The following is a 15,965-nucleotide window of genomic DNA, read 5'->3' as shown; positions in this document are numbered from 1 at the left end:
ATTTATCACTATACTTGCCCGTTATATACGTATCTGACTTTACAAGTAGGCTGTGACTCTTTAAGTGTAGGGACAACATATTGATTATATTGTATTTTTCAGTCACTAGCAGGGTGGTAGTAAATAGATGTTCATTAAATGTTGCTACTTGAATAATCTATATATTAACATTTAATAGTTAAGTTTTCTATCAATAGTAGAAAGGAGGAACTCTGGGGAAATAAAAAAAGAATGTATTAAAAACTAGTAATGTTTGTCCCAGGAATGTAAAGTTGGTTTACAATAAGGAAAAAATCCATTGTAAATAGAAAGAGCCACGTAAACAGACTAAAAGAGAAAAAACGTGATGTCTACCAATAGTTGCAGAAAAAGAATTTGCAAAAATTCAATATCCCTTTGCAATATTAAAAAAGAATCCACCCAGAACAGGGAATTGAAGAGATTGTTCTCAATCTGATAGAGAACATTTATTAAAAACCTGCAGGCTGAACACTCTTTTCCTCAATTTGGGAACAAGACAAACTTTCTGCTCTTATCACTTTTATTCATTATTGTGCTGAAGGTGCTAGCCAGTGTAAGAAGACAAGAGAGAAAGAAAGAGAGAAGGGAAAGAGATCAGGAAATATGAAACTATCTTTCTGTGCAAATGGCATGATGGTGTATGTAGAAAATCCTAAGGAATATACAAACTACTAAAACAAGAGGATTTAGCAAGGTTGCAGATCATAAGATCACCATATAGAATCACTGTATTTATGTATGCTGCTGCTGCTGCTGCTAACTCGCGTCAGTCGTGTCTGACTCTGTGCGACCCCATAGACGGCAGCCCAACAGACTCCTCCGTCCCTGGGATTCTCCAGGCAAGAATACTGGAGTGGGTTGCCATTTCCTTCTCCAACGCATGAAAGTGAAAAGTTAAAGTGAAGTCGCTCAGTCGTGTCCTCACTCTCAGCGACCCCATGGACCACAGCCTACCGGGGTCCTCCGTCCAAGGGATTCTCCAGGCAAGAGTACTGGAGTGGGTTGCCATTGCCTTCTCCATTTTATGGATACTAGCAACAACAAATTGAAAAATAAGATTAAAAACCCAAACAATACTATTTCCAGTAGCATCAGAACATCCACTATCTAACAAAATATCCAGAAAAGGACTTCTACTCTGAAAAAGCACAAAATATTGCTGGGTGGAATTAAAAACCTAAACAAGACTTGATTGAAAGACTCAGTATTGTTCAAGCTGTCCATTCTCCACGTAGTGATATATAAATGTAACAAAAGCTCGACAAAGCTTCCAGCAGGCTATTTTGAGGAAAGAGAAAAGATAATCTGAAATTCTATATGGAAATCAAAGGATGCAGAATAGCCAAAGTGACTTTGAAAAAGAACAAAGTTGAAGGACTAACACTATATTATTCCATAACTGACAAACTTGCAGCAATCAAGACAGTGTGATATTGGTATCAACATGGTCAAATAGACCAGTGGCACAAAACAGAGTCTAGAAATAGATCACAAACATATAAAGAACTGAAATTTAACTAAGGTGCCAAAGCAATTCACCAGGGGTGAAAGAAGATTTATTTCTCTCCAAATGGTGTGGCCTATGTAAAATACCTGTCTATGAAAAATGAATCTTGACTTCTATCTCATTATACGCTCAAAAATGAATTCTAAAGAGACTATAGACCGAAACATAAAACTCAGCAGGAAAGTTCATAGCAGAACATATCAGGCAATATCTTCACAGTCTCGAGGTAAGTAAGGATTTCTCAGACCAAATATACACCCCCACCCCAGCCCACCCACACACAGAAATAAACCATTAAAAAAAAGTAAATTGGACTTTATCAAAGCCAAAACTTTCCGCTCAATAAAAGACTTAGTGAAGAAAATACATAAACGAATCCAACACTGGTAAATAATCTGCAGCACATGTATCTGACGATGGACTTGTATCCAGAATATAGAAATAACCCCCATAAATCAACAACAACAAGAATAATGTAATTTCTAAAATGGGCAAAAGAACTGAACAAACATTCCACAAAAGGTAAATGAAAGACCAAGACCATGTGAAAAATGCTCAACACCATTAGGCATTAGAGAAATACAAATGAAAACACAGTGAGATACCACTTCCTGTCTACTAGGATGGCAAAAATACGAAAAGATTAGCAACAGCTAATGGTGGTGAGGAAGTGAAGCAGCTGGAACTCTCATCCTTTGTTGGGATATAAAATGCCCCAACCTCTTTTAAAAACTGACAGTTTCATATAAAGTTACATATGAAACTTCCCGAGGAACCAGCAGGGTATTTACTCAAGAAAAAGTAAAGCATATGCCCATAAAAGGTCACAGATAAGAATGTTTAAAGCAGCCTTATTCATAACAGTCCCAAACTGGAAGCAATCCAAAATCCTTCCACTGGAGAATGGGTTTTAAAATGTTATATCGAGAGAATAGAATATTTAGCCATGAAGAAGAACTTATGATTTACTCCACAACATGGATGTATCTCAAAAAATTTCTGCCAACCAAAAGAGGCAGATACAAAAGGTAGACACTGAATGATTTCATTTTTATGACACCAAATACTGTTAAAAGTAATCTACATCAGATATTGGGGCCAGGCAGACTGACGGGAAATGGGCGCAATGGAACTTTCTGGGCTAATGCACATGTTCTACTTTTTGGTTTCTCGTGACAATGTGTTACCACGGTGTTATATGGCTGTAGACAACTGTCAAAATCCATCAAGTTGTCCACCTAATATGTGTGCCTTTTACTGTATACTAATTTATCTTTAAAACTATTTCAACTCAAAAGTCAGAAATGCAGTCTTAAAAACAAACTAAATTACTAATGGCTTAATTCACCTACTTAAAGAAGCCACTAAATGAACAATAGTTTGTATCTTTCACTTCAATAAAACTTGTAAATCAGTGGCAGTTATTTTCCACTGGCTAGGACACGAGGAAAAAGCCCTATTATATAAACTGAAACATAAAATGGCACTATGGAGAATATGATTCTATCATATTTCACATATTTATATGTGAAAAGCACATATAAATTAGTACTGTAGAACACAAAAGAGTTCCAACAAATGTGTTTACACAGGAAACTGATTATAGTTCTTGACTAATGAGACATATTACTACTTTCCCTTGGAGTACAAAAAAGGGTCAGGCTTAAGGCCACTTCGATGACGAAGCTGAAGCTGCTGTTTGGAAAAAAGGACATAACTGCAGTTGTGCTAATCCATTTATCTCCCGTGAACACCCTGGAATCTTCCTGCTCTGAGCCCACACAAACTGCAGATCTTACACGAAAATCATCTAAGTCTAACTAAAACCCCCAAAATGAATTAATTTACCCCAGGCTTCACAGTCAAGCAATGAACTGGGATTAAAATTCAAGGATCTGATTCTCGGTTATGATTAATTGATCCAGCAAACACGTTTTAAACATCAAGTCTTTCAAGTTCTGGGAGTAAAAGCCAACTTTACTATCCAGTTGGTCAGTCATAAAGCCTGACATTTACGTAGCACCTAATCACTTATAAAGAACCTTCATGTTTATTGTGAAGTGACCAGGATAGTATTATTATCTTTATTTTATTATTTTTCACTAAAGAAATATTTACTGATTTCATACTATGTGCTAATCATTTGGGGCTTCCCTGGTGGTGCAGACAATGAAGAATCTGCCTACAATGCAGGAGACCCAGTTTTGATCCCTGGGTCGGGAAGAGGCCCTGGAGAAGGAAATGGCAACCCACTCCAGCATTTTTGAGGCTAGACGGGCTCCTACTCTTATGAATCTTTTTTCTGTTTAATTGGAGGATAATTGCTTTACAATGTTGTGTTCATTTCTGTCACACAACATGAGTCAGTCATTAAGAGTGTGTGTGTGTGTGTGTGTGTGTGTGTGTGTGTGTATACCTTCTCTCTTGAGCCTGCCTCCCACCCCCAGCTCCGAGCCCTCTAGGTCATCACGGAGCACCGGGTAGAGCTCCCTGTGTATACAGCAACTTCCCGCTAGCTATCTGTTTTACATATGGTCAGGTATACGTTTTAATACTACTCTCTCAATTCATCCCATCCTCTCTTTCCCCCGACTGTGTCCACAAGTCCGCTCTCTACATCTGTGCCTCTAGTTATACTGCTGAGGAGAGAGTCATAGAGAAGCAGTAGGCAGAAAAAAAAGGGGTAGGAGGTAAAGCTTCTAGGCATAGATCATTTTAGCGAAATGAACCAGAGCTAGCTTGAAATAGCTTTTATTTAAAAAATACACTTCATAGAGTACAAAGTGTGTCTCTATCACTTTAAACTGCTGCTTTTTATGTTTCTTAATACTACCTTAAAAAAATTCATTTCTGTGGGCCTGCAAGCACTTCAGTCTCCCTCCTTTTGTTGTTTCTCTGTTTGGTCTTCACATTCCTTAAATGTGAACGTCACTGTGATTCAGTTCTTGGTTCTCTGGTCTTCACTTGCTATATTATCTCCCATTATCAGTATGCTTTGCTTCTCACACAGCTATGACTTCCAGATGTAGCTCCGCAACCCTGATCTCTCTGTTTAGATTCAGTTCTTAATGTCTAATGACCTGATGTTGTTTCCATTTCAATAACCTTCTACTGATGCTTCAAATTCAACACTCATCAAAACATGAACTTCATCACCTTCCCTGTAAAATCATCCATCCATCATTTCTCTATAAATATCCAAACCTGAAATCTCAGTGTTACATTTGACTCTTCTACACAGCCAGCAAGTCTTCCTCTTTTCCTCAGTGGTCCCTGAACCTGTCACAAGCTGGGTTTAGGCCTGGCTGCTTCACAACTGGACACTTAGGGCAGCCCACATTCCAGCCTCTGCCCCCAGCCGCCATCCATCGACCTCCAATACATTTCCCATATTACCACCAATTTAACCTTTCCTCCTGCTTCATTTCATCTTATTATTATTCTGCTCAAAAACCTTTGACAGCAATTCAACATTCTAATCAATAAAGTCCAGACATTCAAAGTTTCTCCAATTCAGACCTCCTCTACTGCTCTTTCCTATGAGAACCCAATGGCTTAGCCAAAATGATCCATTTACTCTGCCCCCTAAAACTCGCCTTACCCATTCCCACCTCTTCCCTTTTATCCCAGCTATTCTCCGCTGCTGCTGAAAGGACTTCAGGATATCCTCGTTCTTTAAACCTCTCTCTAGTCCTAACTCTCCTCAGCCCAAAGCTACCTCTCACCTTTGACTCTGCATGTTGTCTGTATTATTCAAATGGCACTGTCTTGCTTTTCTCCATTTTGTGTAGGTGGGTTGTCTCTTTAGGTACACTCTGGAGGTCAGAGATCAGCCATATCTAATTATTCTATACCTCTTCGATCACCAAGTCCAAAGCCTTACTGAGCGAGTGACAACTTCAGGTGTTTACTATCCATATGAAGCTCAGAGCAGAAATTTTCCATCTTTAAAACACCTGGAAGCCTCCTCTCTTCAGCTGTTACATTGTGAACTCCATTTTTTATGGAGATGTCTTCAAAGTACGTACCTGTGATCTGGTTACTGGGAAGGTGATTGGATGATGATACATGGTACATTTCTGAAACCAGACAGAAAGAACCGTTGCAGAGATAGGGCTCCACATTTCAAAAACGGACATCTGATCCCTGGGTAGTTTTAATCCTTATAGTTCGTCAACCCTTGGCAAAGTTTGGCAAAGTCGCTCAGTCGTGTCCGATGGTTTGCGACCCCATGGACTGTAGCCTTCCAGGCTCCTCTGTCCATGGGATTTTCCAGGCAATAGTACTGGAGTGAATTGCCATTTCCTTCTCCAGGGGATCTTCCCAACTCAGGGATCGAACCCTGGTCTCCTGCATTGTAGACAGACATTTTATCGTGTGAGCCACCAAGGAAGTCCCATCAACCCTTAGTTACCTTTCAAATTAAGTGAGCTGTAATAATTTCTTAATGTAAATATTTTAAAGAAGTTACATTTATCTAACTGACAATGCAGGCCCTGGAGTCTTACTTCACTATAATGGACATCCATCATTCCAGCATCCTCCTTCATTGCTCCTTCTTCATCTAGGTTGGGAGTAATTTTCTTGAAGGCTGAACATCCATTAGGGAATAATTCTGTGTAAATAAAAAGCAGTGAAGCAAATTTACTTTTTAAAAGTGTTTTGTAAATGAAAGACAGACTTACATGGATTACCTATCCTTAGAAAATAAACACATACTTTTGGGAAGGAACAAAGTCATAAGTGCAATTTTCTGTTATTAAAAAAAAATTTTTTTAAACCAATTATATCTATCTACTAATATCCTACCAATCTTTTCCCCAAATGATGAGCTCAAGGTACTTACAAATAAGTTTCATTCTCTGACTATCCCTCATCTGCAATGCTTGGTATAGTACAAGTTTCCTGACATGATCTATTTATTGAGTATGCCAAAGCCTTTGACTGTGTGGATCACAATAAACTGTGGAAAATTCTTCAAGAGATGGGAATACCAGACCACCTGACCTGCCTCTTGAGAAACCTGTATGCAAGTCAGGAAGCAACAGTTAGAACTGGACATGGAACAACAGACTAGTTCCAAATAAGAAAAGGAGTACATCAAGACTGTATATTGTCACCCGGCTGACATCATGAGAAACTCTGGACTGGAGGAAGCACAGGCTGGAAGCAAGATTGCTGGGATGGCACCTGGTCCCATCACCTCGTGGCAAATAGATGGGAAACAGTGGCTGACTTTATTTTGGGGGACTCCAAAATCACTGCAGATGGTGATTGCAGCCATGAAATTAAAAGATGCTTACCCCTTGGAAGGAGAGTTATGACCAACCTAGACACCATATTAAAAAGCAGAGACATTACTTTGTCAACAAAGGTCCATCTCATCAATGCTATGGTTTGTCCAGTAGTCATGTATGGATGTGAGAGTTGGACTATAAAGAAAGCTGAGTGCAGAGAATTGATGCTTTTCAACTGGGTGTTAGAGAAGACTCTTGAGAGTCCCCTGGACTGCAAGGAGATCCAACCAGTCCATCCTAGAGGAGATCAGTCCTGGGTGTTCATTGGAAGGACTGATGTTGAACCTGGAAACTCCAATACTCTGGCCACCTGATGCGAAGAGCTGACTCATTTGAAAAGAACCTGATGTTGCAAAAGAGTGAAGGCAGAAGAAGGGGACAACAGAGGATGAGATGGTTAGATGGCATCACCGACTCAATGGACATGAGTTTGGGTAACTCCAGGAGTTGGTGATGGACAGGGAGGCCTGGCGGGTTGCGGTTCATGGGGTCGCAAAGAGTCGGACACGACTGAGCGACTGAACTGAACTGAATATAGTCTAAAAATTATTAACACTTTGATCCTGTGTATGTTTATCTTCTGTCACCTAAACAAAGAGGGCGTGTACTTTTCAGGTAAACATTGAATGAGCTTTTGTAATCATCTCTAGTTCCTAGTTTTACTGGAGAATTGGAAAAGTGCCCTAGGGCTTGTAAAGAGAGACAGGAAATAAAATAGATGCCAGGGATAAGGGATCCTCAGAGAAACAGGATGGGGCACTGGAACAACCAGAGCTTTTGAACTTAGACAGACCCAATTTTATCATTAACTGTGTGATTTTAGACATGTTTCTCTCTCTAGGACTGTATCTGGAAAACAGATGACTTATAAGAACTACTTATAAGAACTCAATGAAATGTAAAGTGTTTGGAGCGGTACCTAACATACAACAAGTGTTTAATAAATTTGTTTTACCAAAGCTACCAATAAGTAAACTAGGTTTCTGAAGATAAAATTAAATAATTGCTAGCAGTTGGTATAGTGACTGCAGTTGGACGACTGGGAGGTTAAGTAGTGAGCCCCAGCTGAAAACTATTGCTGTAGGATTGTGGACCAAACTGTTACCATCAAACAAGAGTCTGGGGATAGAAGGCCACATGGTTGCCCTACAGATTTTGCACTTAGGAACATGTCCAAACAATCTTGCTGTGCTTGCATTTACCCCTATATTAGTGGGTTGTCACTTTCAAGGAAAATTCAGTCTCCTTATAACAGAAGCTGCCAGTTAGTAGAAAATCACTGGTCGCAAAGGGGACAAACAGCTTTTGCCATCTACTGTTCTACAATCCAATAGTGATGCTTAGAAATGATGATGTTCTCACGACTAAATATTTGGTAAGCTTCCTGGTGTTAGAGGCTGGAGAAGGAAGAAGGAAGCTTTAAGAAAGCCAAACCTCATACTGAGATTCTTCAGCATTCTGATGGGAAAAGGGTCACATGGCTTGGTCTATGGGACACTCGTTGAGTAGCAGTGCATCGCGAGAACTTTTTGAAATTTAGTAGAAAACATCCCACTTGATTCATGAAGTGAAACGTTAGTTAGGCAGTTAAGGAAGAGGGCCCCCAAACTCGAGAACAGGTAAAGAATGTCGTCCTTAACAAAGAAAAGAGTCAACCCCCTGAAGGGCTCAGGCAGCTACATCCATGACTGGGGGAAAAATTCTGTCTACTCTGAGGATATTATTATTTGAAATGATTCCCACATCCAGGGTTTCCAGAAAAGGCCAGGATTCAGGAGAGGATAAAAAGGGGCCAAAGCATCTCAGGAAAGGGTCTTTCAAGGTGTATCTCAAGTAGAGGGAGGGTAAACTATGGTTCCTGCCAGAAACAAACAGGTTGAGAGCTACTTTTGGACTCTCTGGTCTACATCATCTGGTGTACTCTAAAGGATTTTTTCAGCTTCAGAGTCCACTCTTCTTGCTAAATGCATTATGTTGATTCCTATGCCTGATGACACATCTCCAAATAGACAAGCACATATATATACACAAACACACACATATGCATATATATAAATATATATGTCCTTGTTTAAGTTATCAACACCCACCAAACTATCCAATGATAAGAGGACTCTTTTTTGTGGGTCTTCAAAATGCCTGGGGAAAACTTTGATTCCCTTTAGTCTTGTTTCAGAGGAAACAAGTTACTAAATTTAGGCCAGTGTAAATGTGTGTGAGGGCTCTTCTCCAGCCCTATGGAGCATTATGTCACATGGTCTTAAAGGGTCTGCTTTAAATCTTTCTGGAATGTGACCTGGGTTCCTGATTCTGCCCTTCAGAGCTGTGGCTTCTGTTTTCCTGATGTTATCCTCGGGCGAGCAAGATGCAAAGTGTCCAACTAGACCACTACCTTGAGCACGAATGGTCCCGTGAACAAAGTGGAGGAGAGTTGGGAGGGTGGGAAAGCTACCCTTGCTAAAATAAGACTGCTAGTTAGAAGAGGATTAGCACATAAGAGCCCCAGGTGGAGGGCTAAAGGGGAAAGGCTGTAACTGGGAAGGAACTGAGGAAAGGAAAAGCTACGCAGAACAGAAGCTGTCAGATCCCGGGTGTAGAGACTTGGGAAAAGGACCAACGTTACCCTATAAGGCATGACAAGAACAGACTCTATGGGAAAGGAGATTCCTTTTCCTGGGGTGATGGAGGAGCTCTACAGGCTTGAAACTTTGCTGAATCTCGGATGCTGTGTGGCGGTGGGAGAATGCACACTTGATTCTTGTCTACCCTGGGGGAAACAGCTGTGCACTGTCTCAGGAAGACAAGAGGAAGAGGTACAGGAGGCTAGTCTCCAGAGAATGACACCTCGAACATGTTGAGGTTTGCAGACAAAGTAGAAGTAAGGAAATTTAGACCCGTTTTTTGATCACGTATTTTGGGGACTGGGAGTAACTAACACCTCCTATCACCGCTTAGAGGTAACTTAGGAAAAGGGAAGAAAATGTGATCCCTGAGATCTCTGGTACAAAGAGCCAGAACTCTGGCTGAAAGAAGTCTGCGGGTGGGGGTGAGGCAGGGTGCGCTGTGCCTCTCTCCCCACCTTGCCTTTCAGTTCAGCGCCTGAAGCCTGAGAAGCAGGAGCCAGAAATGGCCGCGTTCTGCTGTTCTGCGGTCCCCTCGGGATGCCCGGGGACCAGGTCTTGGCTCACTCAGCCCACCACCCAATGGCACAAACTAGTTTTTCCCTTAAACACTCTAAATAGGCGAACATCTGTCTCCAATGCGTCAGCTGTAGTGTTTCATTCCATCCTGATCAAAAAGAAAGCTTTATGATGACTTCAACAGAGATGGCATAGAATTTGAGAAAACTGAAAAATTTGGGCAATTGATATGTCAGAGATTTTGTTTTAATCATAAAAGATATTTGATAGACAGCAAAGGGTTCTACAATTGCTCTATTATTTTTGATAAATAAGTTTGTCTTAAGTGTAAATGGAATTTTTTCTGTCAGTCCTGGACTCAAATGTACTTTTATTTACTCTGAATATCCAGGTCTTACCTAGGTTATGGATTTCTCAGACTGGAAGACAGGTTAACAGATTAAGATTTTAACTTGTGTTTTAACACTCGTGGTTACATTGGCATGACTATGATACTTTAATCACAAAATTTACAAAATCAGGTGTTTCGGATCATTGGAATCAAAGAGGCTAAGGGAGAGAAACCCTAAGGATTTACTACTGCAACAATTTCAGAATAAGATTTTCTAGTTTAAGTGAGTAGAATTTTCCAGGCTTAAAAATAGATGGTACCTATAAATAAATATGTAAACTTCTCCTAGATTTAACATTACTTTTGTTAAAATGCAAAACATCCTTTTTTCCTACACAGAGAAGGGCTCTTTGATTTCTACGAAGGATAAATTCAGAAACAACAACAAAAAAACAACAACCCTTGAAGGTTTTGTAAAATCAGTATTTCAATGATCGGTTAAAAGCACTGTTTCCACTTCTTGAAACATGTCACATTGTTTGCTATTCAGGCTGGCTGCCTCAAGCTAATGTCTAAAAAAATTCACAGCAAATTTGTATATTTCAGTTCCTATTTTCTCCAATCCTAGAGTTATAATTCTAAAGCTTAAGAACTGATAATGGAGACAAACAGTTCTTGATTTTTGCTTAGTTTTAAGGTTTTTGCCCCTCTGAAAATATTCTAAGGAAATACTTTAATATAGTTAACTATCTTCAGTATCTAATGGGTGTAGGTTTCTACTTAGTAGACATAAAACTCTTATTTCAAATTTCTACTAATTGAAAAGATGAGATAATATTCAGCTAATATATCTGAAAGACACACCTAAAACCTTAATTAGTTGTGTTTCAGTTCAGTTCAGTTCAGTCGCTCAGTCGTGTCCTACTCTTTGCGACCCCATGAATCGCAGCACGCCAGGCCTCCCTGTCCACCAACTCCCGGAGTTCACTCAGACTCGCGTCCATCGAGTCAGTGATGCCATCCAGCCATCTCATCCTCTGTCGTCCCCTTCTCCTCCTGCCCCCAATCCCTCCCAGCATCAGAGTCTTTTCCAATGAGGGCTTTCATATTTGTTAGTTTATTTTTAACTGCAGGTATGTAATTTCAGTATTTGGTTTTCTGGCAATTTCACAGGCATACCAGTGATGTAGGGAAAAGAAGCCTCAAACAAGGCCTTCTTTTGATACTTAATCTTGTTCTCCACTTTAAAAGCACATATGTACTAAAAAAAATTACTGCTACTGCTGCTGCTGCTACTGCTAAGTCGCTTCAATCCTGTCCAACTCTGTGCGACCCCAGGGACGGCAGCCCACCCGGCTCCCCTGTCCCTGGGATTCTCCAGGCAAGAACACTGGAGTGGGTTGCCATTTCCTCCTCCAATGCATGAAAGTGAAAACTGAAAATGAAGTCGCTCAGTCGTGTCCAACTCTTAGCAACCCCATGGACTGCAGCCTACCAGGCTCCTCCGCCCATGGGATCTTCCAGGCAAGAGTATTGGAGTGGGGTGCCATTGCCTTCTCCATCTGTAAAGCAATTATCCTTTAATTAAAAAAAAAAAATTAGAATGAGATCTAAAAAAAAAAAGCCAAAACAATATGCAACTTGCAACAGATTTATTGGTAACGATGATAGAATCCCGGGATGGTGCTCCTTTCTGGCTATTTCCTTAGTCTACTTTTTTAAAGGAATGGGGTAGTGTTTAGAAGCATGGACTCATTAAATTGCCAAGATCAGAATCCGGATCTGCTACCAACTAGCTGTGTGACATTAAGTTCCCTGTGAGCTTCACTTCTCTCACTTGAAAATAGGAAACATAGAGACTTCCCTGGTGGTCCGTTGGTTAAGACTCCACACTGGCAACGTGAGGGGCCTAGGTTCAAAGGGGCCCAGTCAAGGAACTAGATCCCACACGCTGCACCTAAGAGTCTGCATGCCACAATGAAAAGATCCTGCATCCCGAGAAGATCAAAGGTCCTGAGTGCTGCAACTAAGACCCATGGAGCTAAACAAGAAAAAAAAAAATTAATGGGAAAAATAACAGCATCTACATCACAAAGCTAGTGTGAGAATTACAGGTCAGTTCTCATTTGTACTTTTACTTTGATTGAGGTTTAATTTACATACAACAAAATTTACCGATTTTAAATTTATCATTCAATGATTTTTAGTAAATTTACAGAGTTGTCCATATATTACAATCTAGTCACTCCCATCATTTCAAAATGATCCGTGGTGCCCATCTGCAGTCCCCTTTTCTACCTCCAGTCCCACAATACAAAATGAGCGAATATTTCTAAATCACTTAGGAGAGTACCTGTCATCTACCAAGAGATGTCTATTACATCAATAAGAAATGTCTGAACAGGAGGAAGAAATACAATGCAAACCATGAAACCAAATGTCTTATTTACTGGCATAATAAAAAATGAATTTGGGTTGCATTTTAACCAGAACAAACTTAATTCTTCATATAAAGATACTGCAGCTTATTTCTGATTAGTATGTAATTTAGTTTTCCTTATAAGCCTCTTTGAAAAGCACAGGCCTGGTTTCCATAGTAAATCTGGAGGCCTGAGCAATTAACTGAATTACTTTGAGAAGGGGAAAGAAAAGAAAAAAATCTGTGTAACTCAGATGAAAAGCCAGCAAGAGTTTTCACTTGTGACTTCTCCCACTACTGTTACCTCACATTATGGTTATATGGGCTCCCCTGGTAGCTCAGCAGGTAAAGAATCCTCCTGCAATGCGGGAAACCTGGGTTCAGTCTCTCAGCTGGGAAGATCCCCTGGAGGAGCAAATGACAACCCACTCCAGCATTCTTGCCTGGAGAATCCCAGGGACAGAGGAGCCCCTTGGGCTACAGTCCATGCGGTCCCAGAGAGTCAGACACAACGGAGCAACTCAGCAAAGCACATAGTTATATAGTGTTTCTTCAAAGCTCTCTAACATGCATTATCTCATTTTACACCTTCAACAACCCTGCAAGATAACTGCTTTCAATTTCTTCTTCCTCTATTTTTTTAATCCTAGCAATGATGCTTTGTACTGACAGGCAAGCATCTGAGTAAAACCAACAAGCACCTGACAAGGGAAGCCAGCCAGCCAGCCTGCCTGGACATCTTCTGGCTTCACAAGACACCTCATTTCAATGGGTATTTGGATAAACAGACTCAATCATAATTTGGGCTAAAAATGACTGGATATTTTCATAAAAGTATGAAAAAACCCTGTTTTTAAACACAAAAATAACAGAGAAGGAGAATAAGGAACAAATTATTAACAGTCCAACTCTCTCATTTTAAGGCTGAGTCTCTGTGATTTCCTGAGGTCATACTAGGTCTTTCACCCAAGTTTCCTGACTGCTCACTGGGGGCTTTTCTACTGTACTAAGCTTCATCTGCCTAGTTATCTTTTGTGTATTTTCTTTGCAATGATACTGAGTGAATTCTACCTTTTCACTTTTACCTTGAAACACTGAGTGAAAAATGGTATGGTATATAACACTGTTAGGGAAACTTCGGTAGCAGTATTTCCTTCAAGAAGTGCCTGATGGAAAATGTTTGCTTCAGTTGTAGAACCTGAGATTTTTTTAAAAAGGAAATTAAAACTGTATGACACAGGGATTCACGTAACAGTTTGGAATGACTTTCTCTCCCAAAGACTCAGAGAGAGAGACAAGCAAAAAGACACCAGGCTCTCAGTACCTGCAGACTTAACGAGTTTCGCTGTATTTACTCCTTAATCAAATACGATCTGGGTTAATCAATTCTGCTATTGTTTACTGCAGCTCTGTATCAACAGCTCTGTAGCAAATAAATAGGTGCCTACTTCTTTGTAGACAAGATGTGAGTGATGATCTAGGTATGTACTTAAGAAATAATGTGGGAGGCATTTTAGGCTGTGCTGCTCATTATATGTGCAAAAATGAGAAATCATAGAAAAGCAGCTATGTTATGTACAGGGGTTCCCTATGGCCTGATGTTTTCAATGATGCCAGTGGTGTGAGACTTGTTTCTAAATCAGAAGGAAAACAAAGCATCTGGGCCAACTGAAAGACACAGGTTTCATACATTGTTACAAGAGACAAAGAGCAAAGCTGAAGGCTGTAGCCCTCCCATATTTTTTTGAAAGGTCCTGGGTCTAGTAGCTCAGCATCCATCTGCTCAAGACATTTGTGTTTATTATAAGTCCATATCGCAAAGCCAGTTCTGCTTGCTTCCTCTTACGCAACCTCTAAAGGACTGTCTGGTGATGAACATTCTCTCACTCTGACTTTTTATTAAGATTTGCTTTCAGAGAATAGCTTTCATTTATATAACCCTCTAGCTTCCTATTGAACTTGTTAATATTTCAACCTGTGTGAAATATGGCTTTGTCAAAATAGCATTTACCTCTGCAGACAGCTCAGCATGGGTAACCCCTGAAAAAAATCACTAAATGAAAAATAGTCATTCTAAACAAATATTATATAACTGTTTTATTCAGATTCATTATTTTCATTGAAGTACAGATAAAGGATATTGAATGTAAAATCACATAATTATAATAGTTCTATGAGAATATTAATCTCCTTCATATTAAACTAAGAACTCACTATTAACTAAAATTGCCAGAATAATCCATGCATATTTGATCTTATATTCACATATGATGAAATGACTACAGAAACAGATATGCAAATGTATCGATGTATGTAAAATGATCTCCAGCTGTACTGGTGATTTAGGTTAAATAGTATTAATGTCTGTTTCAAATGAGTACCCTACCTACATTTTGCACTGACTGTGATGAAGTGTAAATAAACTTTCCAGGCTATTAAGATGCTGAAGCCTGGCCTGCATTATTCCTGATCTGTTTCACAGAGCTGGCATGGTTTGCCATTTTCAGGTTACTCCGAAGTGTTTTGACAGCCAGGCATTATGCACCCTAAAATAAAGGTTAAAGTTACGAAATGAAGTTCTTTAATACTGTATCTCAATGTTAGATTAATTAATAAATGACTAGATTTCCACATAAACACTGTGCTACACTCAATATCCTACCAACTATTACTCAGCGTAAATGAGACATCACTGGAAACTGTATGATGCTTACTATGTATTTAAAATAGCTTATATTATAAGAATACAAGCAAGGAATTTAGAGAAATTTCTTACTTTCCTTCCTCTCCTCAAAAATATCAGAGTAGAGTGGACAATACTCCAATAATTTTCCGTCTTTTTCTCAGGAGATAAGGAAAGGCAAGAGTCAGAGAAAACAGTGAGAGGGACACTCAGAGACACAGGTTGCATGCAGGGGTTGGGGGTGGTTTCCTGAAGTTAGCTGTTTAAGAATGAGGCCTATCCAATCTGTCTCTGGGCTGGAGTTAAACTTGGATCAGAACTTTTTTACTCGATAAACATGTTTATTCCCACATTTTTATTTTGTTCTCGTTGAATTTTAGGGTTTCATTAAAAAATTAACAACTGGGTAATACAAGCACTGAGGAAAAAGCCTTTGTCCATCCTCTACTAAACACAGAGGGCAGGTCAGCAGAATCTCAGTGATTAAGATTGATGGTGGTAGTTACCATAGCAGTTCCCAACCAGTTCCCAGTGCTGGGGAGACACTAGAAATTGTCATCTGAATTA

The 15,965-nt window shown here is 39.7% G+C and overlaps 1 protein-coding gene across 1 annotated transcript in view; it reads right to left on the bottom strand.

Annotated features, from left to right (window-relative positions):
- The window catches only part of LOC138071586 (dedicator of cytokinesis protein 11-like), a 35,803-nt gene extending 27,839 nt beyond the window's left edge, over positions 1–7,964 (bottom strand). The window contains 2 exon segments of the mRNA XM_068963101.1: positions 6,037–6,143; positions 7,931–7,964. Coding sequence (XP_068819202.1) covers positions 6,037–6,143; positions 7,931–7,964 — 141 coding nt within the window.
- Between the last annotated feature and the right edge of the window lie 8,001 nt (positions 7,965–15,965).

This window comes from Capricornis sumatraensis, chromosome X (genome assembly GCF_032405125.1).
Source record: "Capricornis sumatraensis isolate serow.1 chromosome X, serow.2, whole genome shotgun sequence".
In the NCBI taxonomy this organism is placed as follows: domain Eukaryota; kingdom Metazoa; phylum Chordata; class Mammalia; order Artiodactyla; family Bovidae; genus Capricornis; species Capricornis sumatraensis.
The sequence above is the reverse complement of the archived record's forward strand: the minus strand, read 5'-3'. Positions and strand labels throughout refer to the sequence as shown.